The sequence below is a fragment of the Zeugodacus cucurbitae genome, chromosome 6 (genome assembly GCF_028554725.1).
Source record: "Zeugodacus cucurbitae isolate PBARC_wt_2022May chromosome 6, idZeuCucr1.2, whole genome shotgun sequence".
In the NCBI taxonomy this organism is placed as follows: Eukaryota; Metazoa; Arthropoda; class Insecta; order Diptera; family Tephritidae; genus Zeugodacus; species Zeugodacus cucurbitae.
In genome coordinates this window covers 41559367-41579791 of record NC_071671.1, presented here as the reverse complement: position 1 = coordinate 41579791, position 20425 = coordinate 41559367, and the positions used below count along the sequence as shown (strand labels likewise).

The 20425-nt window shown below is 34.2% G+C and overlaps 3 protein-coding genes across 6 annotated transcripts in view; 2 read left to right on the top strand and 1 right to left on the bottom strand.

Annotated features, from left to right (window-relative positions):
• Positions 1-677: 677 nt before the first annotated feature.
• Positions 678-20425, bottom strand: part of LOC105215231 (putative ATP synthase subunit f, mitochondrial) — a 61531-nt gene continuing 41783 nt past the window's right edge. Inside the window, exons 1-3 of one of the 2 annotated variants that reach the window (XM_011189034.3) lie at positions 1284-1354; positions 1142-1228; positions 678-1024 (exon numbers count right to left, since the gene is read on the bottom strand). In XM_011189034.3, the coding sequence (XP_011187336.1) occupies positions 780-1024; positions 1142-1220 (324 nt within the window). In that variant the 5' untranslated portion in view covers positions 1221-1228; positions 1284-1354 and the 3' untranslated portion in view covers positions 678-779. Of the gene's footprint in view, positions 1025-1141; positions 1229-1283; positions 1355-20425 lie in introns of those variants that run through there. The other variant, XM_054235043.1, reaches the window with a different exon arrangement.
• Positions 1500-4513, top strand: LOC105215230 (uncharacterized). Of its 2 annotated transcripts, XR_008472049.1 has the most exons (5): positions 1500-2093; positions 2174-2283; positions 2337-2826; positions 2906-3999; positions 4057-4513. XR_008472049.1 is itself a non-coding variant. In XM_029042252.2 (4 exons), the coding sequence occupies exons 1-4, from the start codon at positions 1836-1838 to the stop codon at positions 3356-3358; spliced, it is 1311 nt and encodes a 436-aa protein (XP_028898085.1). In that variant the 5' UTR covers positions 1500-1835; the 3' UTR covers positions 3359-4041. The 2 variants fall into 2 exon arrangements, 1 of the variants encoding a protein (XP_028898085.1); XM_029042252.2 differs by lacking the exon at positions 4057-4513 and having other exon boundaries at positions 2906-4041.
• The window catches only part of LOC105215239 (tyrosine-protein kinase receptor torso), a 128687-nt gene continuing 118897 nt past the window's right edge, over positions 10636-20425 (top strand). For both annotated transcript variants that reach the window (XR_008472048.1, XM_011189046.3), the window contains exon 1: positions 10636-11050. The gene's annotated coding sequence lies outside the window, so the exon portion shown is untranslated. The remainder of the gene's footprint in view (positions 11051-20425) is intronic.

Here is a 20425-nt window from a genome sequence, read left to right as displayed (position 1 = left end):
TTGATCCATCCTTTTAAATGCCCTTTATAAAATCGTCGTTATGGATCGTCTCCCATTAATTTTTTTGCGATATTTTCTAAAAGGCTTTTACTATATTAAGGTAATGGTTTTGTAAATAAATAAGTAATACAGCACAAATTAAAAATGGAATATATATGTGGTCATCTATGTTGACCAATAGATGCAAATAATATTCCTACGGCTACGAGCTTTGTAACCAGGAAGGACGCATACTTATTTTCGGCAAAAAATGTTATTTATAATAACAGCGAATATTTTACCATGCGGGATGAACCTCATATTTTATTCAATTAGGGACCCCAGATTAACTTAACTATTAAATGAGAGAGGAGAGAACATACAAATTTTTACATAGTTAAAATACTCCATAAACCACCAAATGTATACTTGCGTAAGTATTCGATTAGCGATAAATTTTTCACGCCAGCATCATTTTGCAAAAATTGTTTCATTACGAAAACTATTTTGAAAATATACATTTTTTAAAATTTGCAACTGTTAAGTTCCAAACCAAAGTATACGGCAATCGAACACAATAGGTTATGACGGTTATTGCAAATAATTAAATGTTAAAAATTGCAACTGATTTATTTCATTCAAAGTCGACAATTGCAAGTTTCAATTCGATTGTATGGAAATATATAACACAGAGGATATACAAGGTGTTTTCTATGTTTATTTTTTCATATCTTCACACATTCTCACTGCGCTTGAGCTATAACTCTGCGACATCGGTATTTTTACATCAACTTAATTGTTTAATGATATTTGTAATTTCTGTGGTGTCTCATTTTACCGTAATTGATAGCATAGAAGAAGGTCATGGCGGCTAAGGTAACCTGGAAAAATGGTGCAACACCTGAACGTTTTGGTTGCACGTACTTGTGTTGCCAACGCCACCAGGCACGGCTGACTGCACCAGCAATAGCTTGTGGTGACTTGTTGCGACGACTCAACCATGCGCCAATCTCACCAACTTTGACTTGACCGAGTGGCACATCAGCTGTAAAAACATAATTTTTAATAAAATGTGTACACATTTCTTTGCAAATTAAATCTGCTGTTCGGAACGTCATTACGTAATGGCAGTCGTCACATTTTTTATATTAATTTTACAAACCTTTGCCATAGTAACGTGCTGGATCGTATGGTCCATGGACCTTTGGGTTATACTCAGCTGGATAGTCGCCAAATGCCATTTTGAATCCTAAAATTAATTGATTATAAAACGAAATTAAGCGAGCCCTAAATTGAAAACTTACTTCTTCGACAGACTGAAAATATGACACTTTTTGACAGATAGTGATATAAGCGATTGAACTATTTAAAATTCGTTACTAATATCGATTATTGGTATCACTGCTGAATAAAAATGTATCTCAAAGAACTCGTATCCGAGAGTAATTAATTTTTCCCTTATAATACATTTATAAAATAGTGCTATTAATTATTTCATTATAAAAACGTTTATTTTTGTTATTTCCAAATCTATTGATGAAACAAATCCACAATCTACGCCAGATATTTTCAACTGCAAAAAATATTCGATATTTGTGGTGATCTTTTATTGAATTAGAAATTATCGGATACAGCACTTGAAGTGCTGCCAAATTTTGATAAATGGGTACCACTTACATACATAAATCTAATTGGACATTTCAACTTGTTCTTGGGATTTATGAGTATAAACAAAACATCTAACAGGAAAATTTTGTGTGAAAAACAAGAAAAATAGTTTTATCCTTGTATAAATATAATTGAAAAATATAGAAGAAAATCTGGAGCTGATACGGAAGAAGCGAAACCGTGGTAAAATGAAGTTAGAAGCAGTGAACGGGAACCTAGTGTCGCTGACAGTGAAGGTACCGCCAGCGGCTGAAATAGATATTCCAATGGGCTCAGAGGAGGCGGATGAAGAAACACACCCACAGCTTACATTATCTTCCCACGAACAACAAAAACGTACAAAAGAAGATAGTTGCGGAGACGAGGGCGAAAAGTCAATAGGTGTTGCCGGTAAGAAAAAAGGCACAAGAAAAAAACGCTCAACTAACTGGGAGGAAGCCGAACGGGTGAGAACAGAAGATTAAAATAATACAATTCCAATAAATAGATTTCTATTAATTAATTCTATTATTTTCTATTATTGCAGTGTCTCTTAGTGGAGGTCATCAAACCGAAAGTGGAATATGTTGAAAATCGCAACGTTGACGCCAAAAGCATAAAGTCGAAACGCCTTGCCTGGATGCATATCACTAAACAGTAAAGTGCACAAACAAATTTAATTCTATATTTTTAATATTGCTTTATTTCAGATTCAACGCACTAAATTTTCGACACCGCTCTCTAGAACAAATTCAGGTGCAATGGCGAAGTATGAAGAATACCGCAAAACGCGAATTTCAGCAAAAGACTCCCAATGCAGGGACATTGGAGGGCTTGTCCATGGTAGAGTTCATGGAGGAAATGCAAAAGGAAACAACCAACTCACGCCCTCATGCACGCAGTAATGGTGTAATTATCAAGAAAGAATTACTAAGTATCGATGATGAAGATACGCCACTAGCGGCTCTACCCACAACGACCACCACTAGTGACGATACCCTGCAAGCATCGACGATGGCATTACCTTCCCCACCACAATCGGCTGAGTCACAGCCTGAAGTTACACTGAAGGAGAAACCGCAACTGAACACTGCAGTCATACGCCAAAGAAAAAAACCCTTGCAAAAGAAAAAGTTGCAAACCAGCGACAATGCTAGCACCGATGGTGGCAGTAAAGCGAAAAAGCAACAACGTTTAAGTGTAAGTTATCTATTTGTGTTACTAAAGTGAGATTTGGAAGCTAATTTATTTATTTTTTGTTTCATGCTAATGCCCGTAGATCACACAAAACGAAGCTGACATACTCGGCAACAGTGAAAGTGATGCACAAACTTCCAGAGCGCTCTTGTGTGCCGATGACATAATCTATAAAATTCTTCCAACAGATGAAAAATACAAGAAACAAATTTTCGATCTGATAAAACGTTCTCACCTGGCTGAGATTGAACATGCACGCATCGAACATGAGCAAAGACTCAGTTTCGAAACAATGCATCAGGAGCTGAAACTCAATTATTATCGTAAAAACGAAGAGTTGAAACTGTGTCAAATGCGTGAAGAGCACAATGCACGTATGCGTCAAAACGAACAAGAACACAAAGCACGTATGCGTGCGTATATGTTGAACTCGCGCAACACTCCGCCAAAATGTACAAAAAATAAAGTTGGGTGTGAAGCATATGATAAAGTCGATGATAACTCGAATGCATCCAAACCCACATCCGAAGATTGAAATTGCATCTATTAAGAGGGTTAAGTTAAAACAGTATTTTAAAGATTAGCAAAATAATGTTATGTTCTAGAAAATATGAATATTTTACTATATACAATAGATTAAACGCTGCCATCAATTTAGTGGTATTATTATAGTTATTACTATTTTTTTTTATTATTATATTATTTTATTATGATTTCAAAAAATAATTGGTAAACACTCGCAACAAGGTTGTGCAATTGAAAGTAGTTGGTATTCAATGAAATTTTCGAACAAAAGAAATAATACTCGAATTATTTATGTATCGCATGCTATTTTTATATAATTTTGGTTTAAGTTAAGTTGGTTCATGTTACTTTTAACTATGTTTTCCTTGTGCTAATTACGTAAGCGGTTGGCGGAAGGATTTATAATCGACTATTTGGTGTATGTTTATATCACTACAACAACAACTACACCCAATTAATTCTCATTGAAATTATAATTAGTTTTAATTTTACATCTTCCTTTCCGTGCAATCGCCGTCAGTTACATATTACATTGAATCTAATGAATATATGTTACATTTTATACCAGTATTTAGACGCATGAATTTTTACACAAATTATAGTAAATTTAGTCGTAATGAGTTTATCATTAACAACAACTGCAAATAAACGGTAATAGTATTAATAACAATAAATAAAAAAAAATTAATTAAACAAACCTAATTACAGAGTTTAAACATTTCTATGTTGGTTTAGTGCAATTGCAGTGCTTTCTATTTGAAACTAGCCAATGAAGTCCACGTTAATGAAATGTATTTGAGGAATTCCACGAAGCTACTACTATACTATGGCTCTTAATTACTTAATGAAAGTCATTTCACTTTGCTTATTTTTAGCTGCAGTCAATGCAAATAAATAACAATGATATGTATATTTAGACTACATACATACAAGCCTATGTTTATGTATGTATATTTGCATTGAGTAATAATAGTAACCAGCTTTGCAGTTAGCAGGAAAAGGGTCTGCCTGCAGCTTCCAAACTAACAAAAAACAAAAGAGCATTTGTATGCATTTACGATTAGAATCTATGAAGGCATGAGCGATGAGTAAAAATGTGCAGAAATAGTCAACAAAAGTGGCAATTACAGACAAACTAAAGCAAGTTTTTTTCTACCAGGAGCAGTTTTGTGTGTCGTTAGTGCAGTTTTAAATAGAACTTTAGAACGTTTGGTATGTATTTAATATAAGAAATTATTTACAATATGCATTTACATACATTTACATATATAAATATATATATACATATGTATATAGTATATGTGTGGTGTAGTGTTCGTTTTTTAAGCCGCAAAGCATAGACTTTTGCAATTAAATGAGAAGCAGCTTCTCTTATACTTTCCTCTTAAACACAATTACATCGCCATTGGAGAAATACGCACGAAGAAAGGAGATTTCTATACATACATATGTATGTACACATAGAATATGGTATGTGTGATATGCAAAGGTAAATGCGCACTGATAAGCGAGCAATTGCTATGAAAAATGGTATCACAACAAAATACGAAAATACATGCTTTTACAATGTATTTATATGTGCATTTATGCAATATCCCTGCAGCCGTAGAGTTAAATATGTACATATACATACATGCCTATATGTATGTCTATAAATTTTGTTTATATTGCAATGATGCGCACTGGATGGATATGTGCATATATGTATATACTTATGTACACATAGTTGCAGCGAAAGTTGGACTCAGTCTACGTGCGTGCATACAGTTGAACTTCCATAATTCGAACTCTTGAATTGGCAATATAATTCAAATTTCATACAAATTCCTTCCATAAATCGAAATTTTCGACCAGGGCATAATGCAAAATTTCAAATTAAACTATCGAGGCAGAATTTTAAAAGAATCGAAATTATATTACACTTATGGATTTCACAAATCTTGTAACAAAGACATGGTATACAGACGTCAAGAGTTAAACAATAACAAAATTACAGAATACATGTTTTACCGTACATATGTATGTACATAAAACTTTATGCGAAGTAAAGAAATAAAACTGTGTATAAATCTATATTTTATAGGTTTTTGAAATATGTGATGTTTTAAGGGGTAAAATGAGAATTTTCAGTAATTTTTTTGCTATTAAATCATGTTATTTTTCAATAGTAATAATATGGCATTATTACACAATGTTTTGACTTGTATTCATGAAATTAAAAAAAAAAATTATGATTTCCAAAGTTACAGCTGTTTGTGTTGATCTAGTTCCCAAAAAGGGTCTTGCAGTGACAATCATAAGTCCTTGGAGATTAATCTAAAAACAAAAAAACAATCGGATAAGAAAAATTTGTTTTATAAATAGACTAGCAGACCCGGCCACTCGTTTTTGTGGCTAAGGTATACATTAAATTAAGTTGGTCCAATCTTGGCTTCGGCGACGATATTGATTACTCGAGGTCGATTTATGTTACGCAGCATGATGACAACTCACAATACTTTTAATTGCAAAGTGAGTGGTGATAGTACAGGCAATTTTAAATAGTTTGGGATAATTGACTACGTCATCCTGGTTTGTAGCTGTGTCAACTCTCCTGGACCGAAATTCTAAATTGTCGCATTAAGATCATCGATATCTTTGTTTTTTTACCATTTTAAGTCATTCAATCAGTCATTTATGGTTATCATATTGAGGTTTCATGTCAGGAAAACTTCTCTTTTGAGTCAATGAAATGACAGAAATCTGTTGGAAATGCTATTAATCCATCGAGGTGTCAACTGCCAACTGATTCTACAATCGCAATTTGATATTGTTGCAAAAACACTCATATGTTAGTTTTTAATTGGCGATTCTTTACGTGTCGCCACAAATTAAATGATTTTAGACATGCGATTAGTCCGTTAGTAACAGTTGAACCCGGAATAATTGGAAGAGTCTGGCGTAAATCACCTGTTAACAGAATCCTGGCTCCACCAAAAACGTTCATCGATAATCAAGATATTTTAAAGTCCTGTGCAGTACCTCCAGCGACTTCTGGAATATTTCTAAAATCTTCGTGAAAGCGCTATTTTTGGCGATTTTGCCGACTGGTGTTCCGTTAATTTGCAATTTAGGAGTAATTTCAAGGCCGAATGTGCTGTTTGTTTGCCTACTAACAGGTGCCAAGTTACCTCTATTCCCGTTAACCTTGGTGGTGAAAATGAGTGAAATTGGTTCTGGAATCACATCAGCCCTTATATACTATATGTTATGATTTTCTATGGGACTTTATGTCGAATATATAGGTCATATTGTGTGTTATCTTAATAAAATTACATCAATAAATTGCGAGAGTGTAAAATGTTCGGTTGGACGTGAACTTAGCCTTTCCTTATTTTTTACAAATTGTTTTGGGCTATTGACACAACCTTATACAATTGAACAATAACAAAAATATTTTAACAAAGCAACAATGACAACCTTCAAAATATAATTTTTTTGTTTTCTCTTTTTATATTTTTCTTGTCAACTCGAATAAAATTCTCTTATTGATATCTTCCTGGCAATTTTTCCATATTTACTCACTTTCTAATCTTTTTCTGGCCTTCCACGAATATTTCAAGACTAAAATTAGCCAGATCGGTTTGAACGATATGCACGCTAAGATTCACGAAAATCGGTCGAGAGGTTTCAGTGGAGTTCAATAACGTACACCGTGACACGAGAATTTTATATATTAGATAATCCCGGGTCTGAACGAAGTTTTTTTTTTTTAAGTTATCGAAATGGTGGCCTCAGGAAATTTTTTCTTGATTTTAGAGAGAAAAGCTTCGATCAAGCCCAGGTTTATTATGTATTCTAAAAGCTGTATAAATTTCATTAAAATCTACTGAACGGTTTTGGAATTACAGTTTTCATGAGTTTTGTTTCGAGAAAAACGCAGTTAAAGTTTCACACTAGCGTTTTGGAGTTCCCATGCTCTTTTTGAACTCGAAAAGTAGCTGTAGGATCAACTTCAAATTTTCAAAGAATATTTTTAAGATATTTCACTTAACGAAAATGAAAAAAAAATATATATTTTTTTTAATAATTACTACAACTAACCCCTTAATGACAACTTCTATAACCCGAAGTTTCTTTTGTGTATTATGGTGATTCGAGTCAGGGAAGTTCCACTGTATATACAAATTTTGTTTACATTGTAATGAAACACACATTTCATACATACATATATACAAATGTACACAAATTTGGAGCGTATGTTGGACTCAGAGTACGTGCGTACATATATGGTATATACACACACCTGCATTAAAACACTCTAACTTTTTTTATGTGCTTCCAGCTAAATTTGTATGTAGGTATGTGCGTAATGCACGCCATTCTATTTGCAAATTTTATATGGAAAACATCAGTCAACAGAATCAACTGCGTTTACTCGTGTTCACCTGCGTTTATCTGTTGCGCCGTAGCTTTGTTTTTGTAGGTTTGTGCAATTGTGTGTACGCAGGTTAGTGAGTATTTGTAACGAAGTGCTGTTATGGAAACGCGTCATACTCCTGATTGCAATGAAATATGCAACACATTGAGTATGAAAATGCGGATGTATGTATATATGTGCATACGTAATGGAGGCATGAATGAATGGTTATTTTGTTGTAGCATCATTGCGCAACCACCATACGCACACACGCTTCATTATGTACACGCTTATTTGTTATTTTATATTATTACAATGCGTACAAACATACATTCAAACATATATACATACAAACATACATATAAGCACAAGTTCAAATAGTTATATACATTTATACAAATACATATACATATATGTATATGTTAGTATGTATGTATATTTGTATGCCAGTGTGAATGCGCTAGTGAGTGCGTGCACAAAAGTCAATGCGCGTATGTGCTTTGAACTTTTTTACTATGACCTTGCTGGTGGGAAGACAGTACGTGTATTGCGTATTGTTTCCATGCTATTAATACTACGCTGCATTGGCTCGTATTATTAATAATAACAAATGCAGCATAATCTAATTGTGCATAAGTGTGTGTATAAATACAATGTTTCGTTCGTATTTGCCTCTTTCGTTTTTCCATTTAAAACAACAAAAATGTAGAAAAGCTTTATTTACCTTAAAATTTCATTAAAAACTAATTTTCTAATATAAAGGATGGAAATTTGGCGCAAATCCTCTTTTTCGGGCCGTCCTTGACCGGTAGACGTGGTTATTGTTCTTGTTGTAACGGTTATATGCCTGAACCGGTACGCAGAAGTTAATTGTCCTCTAAATGACCAGGAAACGATCTATTTCGAATAGATTGGGCTTAAAAAATCAATCCGAAGGAAATTCTGCGTTGTTTTTTCTTTGGCGAAATATTGATACACTGGAACTCGTCAGAGATCAAGGAATAGCCGAAACAATGTGGTACAGTGGCCAATGTGCTCCGAAGAAGGTGAAGACATTGCTTTCGGTCGAAAAGGTGAAGGTCATCGTTTTGTAATATTCCCATGGTGTGATTTACATCGATTTCCTCAAGAAAGGCAAATAGTTAAGGCTTATTGCACATTCAATATGGAATATGAGCCAATTAAACGCCGAATTGCAGAAAGAACGTCCGTGTTTGGCAATGAAAAAAGTATTTTTTTAGGAATTAGGATATATATAGAAGTTGAAAATGAATAAACATTCATCTTAGTTCATATGTTAGTTGTGATTATCATTAGTCCGGTTATTTTGTAATCAGGTGGTAAAAAAATACTTACTAAACTAACGATGTGGGTATAAAAATTGGGCTTGAAATTAATTCCTGCAAAAATTAAAAATAAAAAAAAAATTTCAAAAACCTATGAAGCTATAGAAATATATAAGGTGGTGCTTTGATGGTTTTAAGTGTTTCGATATATTTCATATAATAATAATAAGAAAGTAAATAGTATCGGTACATGGAGACTAGATTCCTCCATGTTTTTTTTCAACGATAAAATAAATATATAGTATAAGTATGAATAAAATGTATCATAAACTCCTCAGAAATCTAATATCCGGTATATAGCTTATAAGGAAAGTGTGAACTGTAAGTTTTATTCCGATAACATTATTATTACCTGATCTGTTTGTTATAACGGCAAATAAGCTGATCGGGTTTTCAGACTGTGGCAAGAGAACGTAATGAGAATTCGGTTCATCTTCCGAAATATTTAGTACACTAAGTTAACGGTATATATTTGGTGATTACAGCTCTGCTGGATATTAGGTGTTGGTCGGAACGGGAATCGGACTGTGCTCGCTTAAGCTTTGTATGTGCCTAATATTATGTTAAACATTTTTTTACAGGGAGGGGTACACAAGCCATATTCTTTCACTTTACATGATATTAGCATTATTCACAAGCTTTACAATTAGTCAACTAATTTCTAGGAGTTTTTCTTAAATTATATAAATTTCAAATACGTAAAATTACTGTTATTGAATGAACTCTAATTTTAAATTGAAGCAACCAAGGCACATAACTCATACTAAAATCTCACATTTCAATGGTCTAATCGCTCTTTTGGTAGTCAACCTGAAATTTCTAACAATTTTCATTTCGACAAATTAAGCTTAATGCGCTCAACTAAATCGTAAACAAACTGTACAGATGTATGTGAATACGTTAGTATTTATTTTTTGGCATACTTCTTGAAGTCACGTGTTGCTTGCTTGAGCTAATCCTTACAAGTATCCAGTTTCAACTGAAAACTCATGTTTATGCTGTCGAGGTGCGAGTATTTCATTCACACAAAATGTTTGTAAGCCGCAGAGCTTTCTTATCACTAGCACAAAGCTTTTGAGCGCACAATGCCGGCCGGCATGCTCACCAACGGAAATATGTGATGAGCGCCAGCAGTGTTGCCACAGTGGAGCACATTGTTTTATTAGTGTGATATCATATGTGTATATGTAGTATGTATATGTGTGTATATGATGTAAATATAATATTAAATTAATAGAAAATAAATTTTCAACATTCATAGCTAATTTAAACAGAAACGCAAAGCTTATTTAAAGTTGCTTATTCTACTACGAGGTTTTAAAATTTGTATTTTTTTTAGATTAAATTGTTGGTAGTAGAGAAAGTGTTTGTTTAACTAAAAGCTTAAGAAGTTATGAAAATAAGTGCAATTTTGTAATATTGTATTTTTATTCTTTTAAATTTTTGCCGTCTGGTAGCACTGTATACCACGCAAACGCACCACCAACCATTTGTTTCCTTGCTAACACACACACACCCTTGGGACTTCAGTTCTTCGCCGACTGCCATCGAAATTGATAAAAACGCCAGCACACAGGCAGTGCCAAAACACATCGTGCTCGACCGTTAAGCGCAACAGTTGTGAGCAAATTCAAGAGCAAGCGCCTAAATACACCAACGGTTTTTAACAGTTTAAACTCAAATTAAAGTTTTAAAATTAAAATTAATTAAATTTGCTTAAAGTTGTGAATAAATAAATAATTGCTTTTGCGCCAGAAGCCAGTAGCTCTCAAATGTTTATTGCTAAGTAGCAACAGTGCTGAGGTGTTGGTGTGTTTGTAAATTTAAATTAATGGCAGCTCTTCGCTAATTCAAGGTGCTTATTAAATGTTTAAATTAAAGAAAAAAATACAAAAAGTAGAAGCCAAGTAAATAGTTCAGTGAAGGATCATTTTCGAATGCGCTTGAACGATTACTAGTAAGTTGAAATAAATATTTGCATATGTCTGTATATTTCTATGAGTGATTTCCTTTAAATATCACACATTTAAACCGTTGCTGCCTGCCGTTGCGTTGTTGTTTACTGTTTGAGAAATTAATGCAAATCGCATGTGTATGTCTGTATATATGCATATGAAGGCGAATGAATTTGAAATCAATTGCGAGTGCTGTAACCCCAGCGACGCTGGACTTGTAGAAGAAATGTGTGCGTGTTTGTTGGTTGGTCGCGATTGAGTTCTTTTACAACGGCATTTTATGTGCAGAAGTTGTTGCGCGCCATACGAATATTATAAATAAATTTAGTATTGCTGGTTGTGGTAAAGGAAATAGCAAAAAAATTTACACAAATAATATGCAAATTGAAAATAAAATGTAAAAAATTGCTGATAAATCCAATGTGTGCATAAGATTTTTGTGAAATAAATTCAAGCAAATTAAAAAAAAAACGTCAATTCAAAACAAATTCAGTGCTGTACGAATAGCGACAATCAGTTTCGCGACAACTTAGTTCAAAAGGTATGCATTGAAATAAAATAAAGTGAAAATTGCAAGTAATCGTGTTTTGGTGACGATGTTTCAAAAATGTGTTGTTAAAAATGTTGTGTGTTTAACAATTATATGCGAAATAAAATAAAATAAAATAAATAAAATGACTAAGAGCAAAAAAAATTAATTTAAAAAAATGTTTGTCAGTGTGTTTCTTCCAGTGAAGTTTATAGTTTACATTGGCAATTTAGACCGCAAATTTAAAAACCAATATACACAATAATTCAATAATACCACGTAATAATAAAAACAAATAAAATTATTTTCTAAAACATTTTTTTAGGAAGTGATGATTACTTACTGTTAAATTTTTAATGTTCACTTAAGGTTGAGTGTAACTTTTTAGCTAATTGAAATATAAAAAAGATTATATATATATCTATATCAGAATGATCAGCATAGCGACTCAAATTAATTCCAGGTGTCTGTCTGTCCATCTGTCTGCTCGTGCAAATGATAACTTGTGATAACTTACCTCATTGAAGTTTGGTACACTTTCTCCTTGACGTTCTTATCTTAAGAGGCAAACACCCATATTTTGAAAAATAAAAATGAAACAAGTAAGGAAGGGCTAAGTTCGGGTGTAACCGAAAATTTATTCTCTCGCAATTTATTTAATTTTATTAATATTACACACAATTTGACCCACATATTCGTCATATATGTATATGGTATAAAGTCCATTGAAAGTTGGAAACCCTAATTATAGGTATATGGGAGCTAGAAGAAGTGACTCCTTTTCACACATTTTTAGTACGGAGACATATTATTGGAAGAAAAATATGCCATTTGAGAGACTTACCTATATTTTGGGTAAAAAATTATTAGAAGCACTAGGGTCATCATGTGGCTAAATGGGGCCTTGAAATCTTATTATCTGATTTCGACGAGTTTTAGAAAGGCGTTCTCACACTATAAATGCAGTATTTGTGCAAAGTTCTGTTGCTATATCTCCAGTAGCGCTTAACTTATATATTGTAAAGTAAACGATTCAGACCGACTTCAAAGCTCTTTGTATACCAATTTGAGTGCAGCCCTTCTGTAACTACTTTGTAATGAAATTTAAGGTTTTTTGTGCTTTTAGTGAATTAAAGCGTTTTTAGTAGTTTTAAACATAACCTTTGTATAGGAGGTGGGCGTGGTTATAATCCACGGAGGTTATTTCCTCTATTTTTCGACTGTATAAGGAAGAGCCTAAAAGAAAAGAAAAAAAAGAAAGTTTGGTTGATATAGCTTTAGCAGTTTACGAGATATGTCTAAAAACCTTAGTAGGTGGCGTGGCCACGCCCACTTCCTCATACAAATTACATCCAAATATGCCCCCTCTTTGTGTAAACTTTTGTACCAAATTTTACTTTACTTATGACTTAGTTATGGCACTTTATAAGTTTTCGGTTATAGCCATTTTGTGGGCGTGGCAATAGTCCGATTTCGCCCATTTTCAATACCAACCTTCTCAGGGTGCCAAGGAACATGTGTTCCAAGTTTCATTAAGATATCTTAATTTTTACTCAAGTTATCTTTCACGGACAGACAGCCATCGGGATTTCAACTCCACTCGTCATCCTGATCATTTATATAAGTATATATGTAACCCCAAATCTAACTCTTTTATTTCTTGGTGACACAAACAACCGTTATGTGACCAAAACTATAATACTCTCTTAGAAACTCTTGTTGCGAGAGTATAAAAAATGCAATAGTGTTGTAATTCAGTCATCAAAGTCAAGTCGATTATGATATTTTAAAAATAATCTATATACATACTAGAGCTCTTGGTATTCGACTAATCGACTAACCGAATAAGGCATTATTCGAATAATAATATTCGGTTTGCACTATTAGGATAGTCGTCAGTCATCGACTATTCGATTAACCGCTCATTTTCGACTATTCGGTTAACCGTTCATTGTCGACTATTCGAATAGTGCAAGTTCATTAACTTTCTTATTTTTATTGAAAAAAGTGAAACATTAAAACTAACAAAAAAACTCGCTATTTTGTATGACTGTCATTCCAACACTGTTGTTGTTTCACATGCAAAATTAAAATATGACTGATACAACACCGCGTGGTATGTTTCTTGAGTTCGCTATTCTATACCCCTACCCACTTGCTGCCGAATTTTTTCGGTTTTTTGCGGTATATGCCTAGTACTGCAGTAACCGGCTACTTTTTGGAACCGGTTTTTTTGGGACACGCTCGTGGCAGTGTGGGCGGTCGGTGGGTGGGGCTTTGGGGCATTTTGGGGCAAAACTTCGACTTCGTGCCCTTCTGCCCGAACACTTCTCAACCGATTTAAAGGGTGATTTTTTAAGAGCTTGATAACTTTTTTTAAAAAAAAAACGCATAAAATTCAAAATCTCATCGGTTCTTTATTTGAAACGTTAGATTGGTTCATGACATTTACTTTTTGAAGATAATTTCATTTAAATGTTGACCGCGGCTGCGTCTTAGGTGGTCCATTCGGAAAGTCCAATTTTGGGCAACTTTTTCGAGCATTTCGGCCGGAATAGCCCGAATTTCTTCGGAAATGTTGTCTTCCAAAGCTGGAATAGTTGCTGGCTTATTTCTGTAGACTTTAGACTTGACGTAGCCCCACAAAAAATAGTCTAAAGGCGTTAAATCGCATGATCTTGGTGGCCAACTTACGGGTCCATTTCTTGAGATGAATTGTTCTCCGAAGTTTTCCCTCAAAATGGCCATAGAATCGCGAGCTGTGTGGCATGTAGCGCCATCTTGTTGAAACCACATGTCAACCAAGTTCAGTTCTTCCATTTTTGGCAACAAAAAGTTTGTTAGCATCGAACGATAGCGATCGCCATTCACCGTAACGTTGCGTCCAACAGCATCTTTGAAAAAATACGGTCCAATGATTCCACCAGCGTACAAACCACACCAAACAGTGCATTTTTCGGGATGCATGGGCAGTTCTTGAACGGCTTCTGGTTGCTCTTCACCCCAAATGCGGCAATTTTGCTTATTTACGTAGCCATTCAACCAGAAATGAGCCTCATCGCTGAACAAAATTTGTCGATAAAAAAGCGGATTTCACATTTCGAACCGAACACTGATTTTGGTAATAAAATTCAATGATTTGCAAGCGTTGCTCGTTAGTAAGTCTATTCATGATGAAATGTCAAAGCATACTGAGCATCTTTCTCTTTGACACCATGTCTGAAATCCCACGTGATCTGTCAAATACTAATGCATGAAAATCCTAACCTCAAAAAAATCACCCGTTATATCGCACATTGTATATATCTGGAAAATACGGACATATATCTGGAAAATCAAAGGATTTTAGACTGCAAACAATTTTAATTTATAGTGACAGTATAACTATTCGAATAACCGCAGTAGAACGACTATTCGAATAGTAGGAACATTGCGATTAACCGAATAGTGCTAACCGGTTAATATTCGTACGAACGGTTACAAACCGGATATTCGAATAATCGGTTTTCAGGTTAATGGAATAATTTTAAGAGCCCTACGTCTTCAATTATTGAAATGCTGTAAATAATAGATTTAACATTAAGGGGTTAGTTGTGTCCAAAAAAGTATTAATATTTATTGAATTCAATGTACGTTTTTTACCCAGTTTTTTAAATAAAGTCAATAAAATTAGAAAAAAATAATTTCTTTATAACCCGGACACTTGCATAAATTGGACAAAAAATGCTGAACCGCAGGTGTTCAGATTAGACAGGTTTTACTGTATATGTATTCTTAAGCTGACTAAGAGTGACTAACAAATTAGCTTTAACATGGTCGGCCAGTGGCCTTTCTAACAACGTAACACAAATAAAAACTGCTGTTTTCTACTCGTACACACTTGATTATGCATCTGCCTCTTCATTAAACTTGATTTCCATTAAATCGGTTGTTTCCGTGCTCCACGCTCAATTTCATGTTCTAATTCAATATTGTCCTTCAATATCTAATGTATGTATTATCACGTGAGTGCGAACAACATGACGAAGAATATGACAAATGTACGTAAAGTGTTTTTACACCGAAAAAATGCCTCATAATTCAATTAGATTACGCGTTTAATTAATTTGTGATTCAGTCATTAATGCGAATTTTGTGACGTAAGGTCGGAGCAAGCGCATGCCAAAAGTACGCATTTCAGCATCCACCAAGCATAGAGAGCGCCGACAAAACCACAGTTAACCGGCCGCTGGTATCCGATTCTGTTGCATAAGTGATAATAGGAGAAAATATTTAATTAGTAAATTTGTGTCTAACATTAATCATGGAATAGATATTTTTATATAATATTTTTATATATAAATATTGCAAATATTAAAAAGAAATCAATCGATAATCCACCGCCTAATGTGCGCCTGTATCTATTAGGTTGAAGTTGAATAAGCAGAAAATATTATTTTTACCGAGGTGAAGGGCTTGGCTAAGTTCAGATGTAACCGAATATTTTATACTATCGCAACTTATTTATTTAATTTTATTGAGATAACATACAATTTGACCCTTATATTCGGCATAAAGTCCTGTGGAATAACGAAAATTATTATATATTGTCTATGAAAGATGGGGTAGTTCCTGGATCATTTTCAAGTTTTTTGTCTCCAGGCTACAGAGATACACTATTAGAAGAAAAATATTTCATCTGAATTACATATGTATATGAATTAAATATCTGAGAGATTTATCTATATATTCGAATGAAAAATTAGCCACAAGCTCTCTTGTTCGATGGCTTGAAAATTATAGTCCGATTTCGGAGATTATTAGACGGGCGATATCACACTATAAATGCAGTAATTGTGCAAAGTTGTTTCCGTTATTTTCACTTGTTCTTAATTTATATATTGTAATTTGAAAGAATCAAGTGGACTTTAAAATTGTGGTATAAGGCATAATTAGTACCGATCGAATACTTCCTGAGGTATGAATTTAGACCAATTATAGTGCGACTGATTTTAAATTTTTTATACCTATATAAGTGTAGCCCTTCTGTACTTAATTTGTTAAAAAAAACTTAGTGCCACTGGTGTTTTTTGGTAAGTGACCTAACGCAGTTTAAGTAGTTCTCATTAGTTTTTATGCGATACACCCAGTTTCATGGCACGTTGTTTCCGCACGGCAATGCTTTAATTGCTCCATCGTAGTTCCACACGTCCAACACGTCATGTCAAAGCGTTAGCGCAACCGACATGGAGCACTCTTTGTGATGGGCCTTTATTGGCAATCACCTTGTCATTTTTATTTCTTGTTCATTTTCTGTGCTATTTGATTACTGTTGACTTCACTTACCCTTTAATCTAGAGCAGTTCGCGAAACTTATAAGCATAAAAGCAGTGAGCTGAACAAGCAGATATTTTAAAATAAAAATTAATCGGATTAAAGGTAATACAGCTCAAATAAATACGGTCAATACACATTTTGGGTAGGAATTGACTTCCTTCTAATTGATACCGAATTAAATTTCAATTTTATACAATTCGGAAGCACTCCTTGAACTATGAAAGAAGGAGAGAATTGTGTCAAGTGATGAAGTGATGAAGTCAAGTGGTTATTGGTTTGGTGTTTGGCATATCTAAATATGGCGAAATAAGTTCGTCACTTCATTCAGAATGCTTTAAAAATAGTTAAACTATATCGTTTGTCGTTTATTTGTAACAGCATGGACCAGCAACCCTATGTGCAATATTTTAGATATTTTCCGAGAATACAAAAACTAAAATATCTAGTTTGAAGCTATATACTATTTGCTCTTACAGTGCATTTCCTGTTAAACCATTTCGCGCATTCATCATTCGTCTTTTGAAAAAAAAAAAACAAAAATATAAATAATTGCAACTCCTAGAATTGCTCGACTGTTCTATAAAGTTTCATTTGGCAAGTTTTTGATGAGCAAAAAGTTACAACACAACATCTCAGCTCTCTAGTATGAATTTTAATGCAAGAAGCAATTAAGCCAGCGTGATTTTTTACGATTAGTTAATACTGTACATATAAGATTTTTTTTCTAGGCAGGAATATTTTTGGAAGTTTGTCAATTATCGTGCGGGAAAAACACTTTTGACGTTGGTCGAAAACTGATACAATACTAGATCCTAACAAGTAAGGAAGGGCTAAGTTCGGGTGTAACCGAACATTTTATACTCTCGCAATTTATTTATTTAACTTTATTTATATTAATAATACACAATTTGACCCACATATTCGTCATATATAGTTGGAAACCATAATATCAGGTTAGAAGCACCGAGGCCCTCGTGTTCGATATATGGGGCCTTAAAAACCTATGGTCCGATATCGGCGATTTTTAGAATGGAGCTGCCACACTATAAACATAGTATTTGTGCAAATCTCTGCACCGATATCTTCACTAGTGCTTACTTTATATATTGTAAAGTAAACGATTCAGATTGTTTTCAAAGTTCTGGTATATAGGAAGTAGGCGTGGTTGTGAAGCGATTTGGCCTATTTTCACAACATATCATTGGGATGTAAGGTAACTATTACAAACCAAGTTTCATTGAAATCGGTCGAGTAGTTCCTGAGATATGGTTTTTGACCCATAAGTGGGCGACGCCACGCCCATTTTACATTTTGTAAAAAAATCTGAGTGTAGCTTCCATCTGCCATTCCTTAAGTGAGATTTAGAGTTTCTGACGTTTTTCGTTAGTGAGTTAACCCACTTTTAGTAGTTTTCAACCTAACCTTTGTATGGGAGGTGAGCGTGGTTACAATCCGATTTCCTCCATTTTTGGACTGTATAAGGTGGTATCTAAAAGAAACGACTCTAGAAAGTTTCCTTAATATACCTTTAGCAGTTTGCGAGATATGTACAAAAAGCTTAGTAGGGAGCGGGACCACGCTCACTTCCCCAAAAAGAATACTTCCAAATATGCCCCTTCATAGTGCGATCCTTCATACCAAATTTTATTTCCATAGCTTCATTTATGGCTTAGTTATGGCACTTTATGTGTTTTCGGTTTTCGCCATTTTGTGGGCGTGGCAGTGGTGCGATTTTGCTCATTTTCGAAAGCAACCTTCCTATGGTGCCAAGAAATAGGTGTGCCAAGTTTCATCAAGATATCTTAATTTTTACTCAAGTTACAGCTTGCACAGACGGACGGACGGACAGACAGACATTCGGATTTGAATTCCACTCTTCACCCTGATCACTTTGGTATATATAACCCTATATCTAACTCGTTTAGTAATTCAAGTAAAATTTTTGGAGGTGGTGGTGGGTGGTGCCTTCAAATGTCGCATTCAAAAATGAAGCCCTAAAAAATATACGGAAACACAGCCAACTTCACTTTACTTCTATTTTTCTCTCTCAATTGAAACCAGGAACAAATGGATGTCCAACTTATTCCAGTGTGAGAGCGCCTCAAAATTTGAATTTGTTATAACATTGTGCATTGTTGCCAGATCAGACAAAATATTAATTTTTGGGTATTTAAATTAAAACACCAAATATTTTTTACGATTAAAAATTATTATATACCGAATATGTAATATAACAAGTAAGGAAGGGCTAAGTTCGGGTGTAACCGAACATTTTATACTCTCGCAATTTATTGATGTAATTTTATAAAGACAACACAATTCGACCCATATATTCGGCATAAAGTTCAATAGAATAACGAAAATCATCATAAATAGTATATGGGGACTGAGGTAATTCCTAAACCGATTTCACTCGTTTTCACCACCAAGATACAATGTATCGAAGACTATACGATCACTTAATTTAATATTACTTATAATTAGGTATATAGGATCTGGGGGAAGTTATGACCCAATTTTTACCATTTCAGGTACAGAGAGAAACTGTTATAAGAAAAAAATTCAGAGGGAATGAATTACATTAAAATATCTGAAGGATTTACCTATATTTTCGGTGAAAAATTAACCTTAGTCACTGAGTTCTTCATGTTTGATATCAGGGGCCTTGAAAAGTCATGGTCCGATTTTGACAATTTTTCCACAAGCGATGTCACAGCTCAAATACAGTATTTGTGTAAAGTTTTATTCCGCTAGCTTCATTGGTTCCTTATGAATACATTATAAAGTGAACGAATCAGATGGAATTCAAAATTGGGTTATATGGGAAGTAGACGTAGTTGTGAACCGATTTCGACCATATTCCACCCGTGTCATCAGGGTGTCAAGAAAGTGTTATATACCGAATTTCATTGAAATCGGTCGAATAGTTCTTGAGATATGGTTTTTGACCCATAATTGGGCGACGCCACGCCCATTTTCCATTTTGTAAAAAAATCTCAGTGCAGCTTTCTTCTGCCTTTTCTTATGTAAAATTTGGTGTTTCTGGCGTTTTTCGTTAGGGAGTTAACCCACTTTTCGTAATTTTCAATCTAACTTTTGTATGGGAGGTGGGCGTGGTTATTATCCGATTTCTTTCATTTTTGGACTGTATAAGGAAATGGCTAAATGAAACGACTGCAGAAAGTTTGGCTTATATAGCTTTATTGGTTTGCGAGTTATATACAAAAAAACTTATTTGAGGGCGGGGTCACGCCCACTTTTCCAAAAAAATTACATCCAAATGTGCCCCTCCCTAATGGGATCCTATGTTCCAAATTTCATTTTCATAACTTTATTTATGGCTTAGTTATGACACTGTATAGGTTTTCGGTTTCCTCCATTTTGTGGGCGTGGCAGTGGACCATTTTCGAAAGCAACCTCCTCAGGCTGCCAAGGAACATGTGTTCCAAGTTTCATTAAGATATCTTAATTTTTACTCAAGTTATCGCTTGCACGGACAGACGGACAGACGGACAGACGGACGGACAGACAT

Coding starts and splice junctions, on each gene's coding strand:
- LOC105215230 (XM_029042252.2), top strand. CDS start 1,836: ATGAAGTTAGAAGCAGTGAACGGGAACCTAGTGTCGCTGACAGTGAAG. Junction 2,094..2,173: donor ACTGGGAGGAAGCCGAACGG/GTGAGAACAGAA, acceptor CTATTATTGCAG/TGTCTCTTAGTGGAGGTCAT. Junction 2,827..2,905: donor AAAAGCAACAACGTTTAAGT/GTAAGTTATCTA, acceptor TAATGCCCGTAG/ATCACACAAAACGAAGCTGA.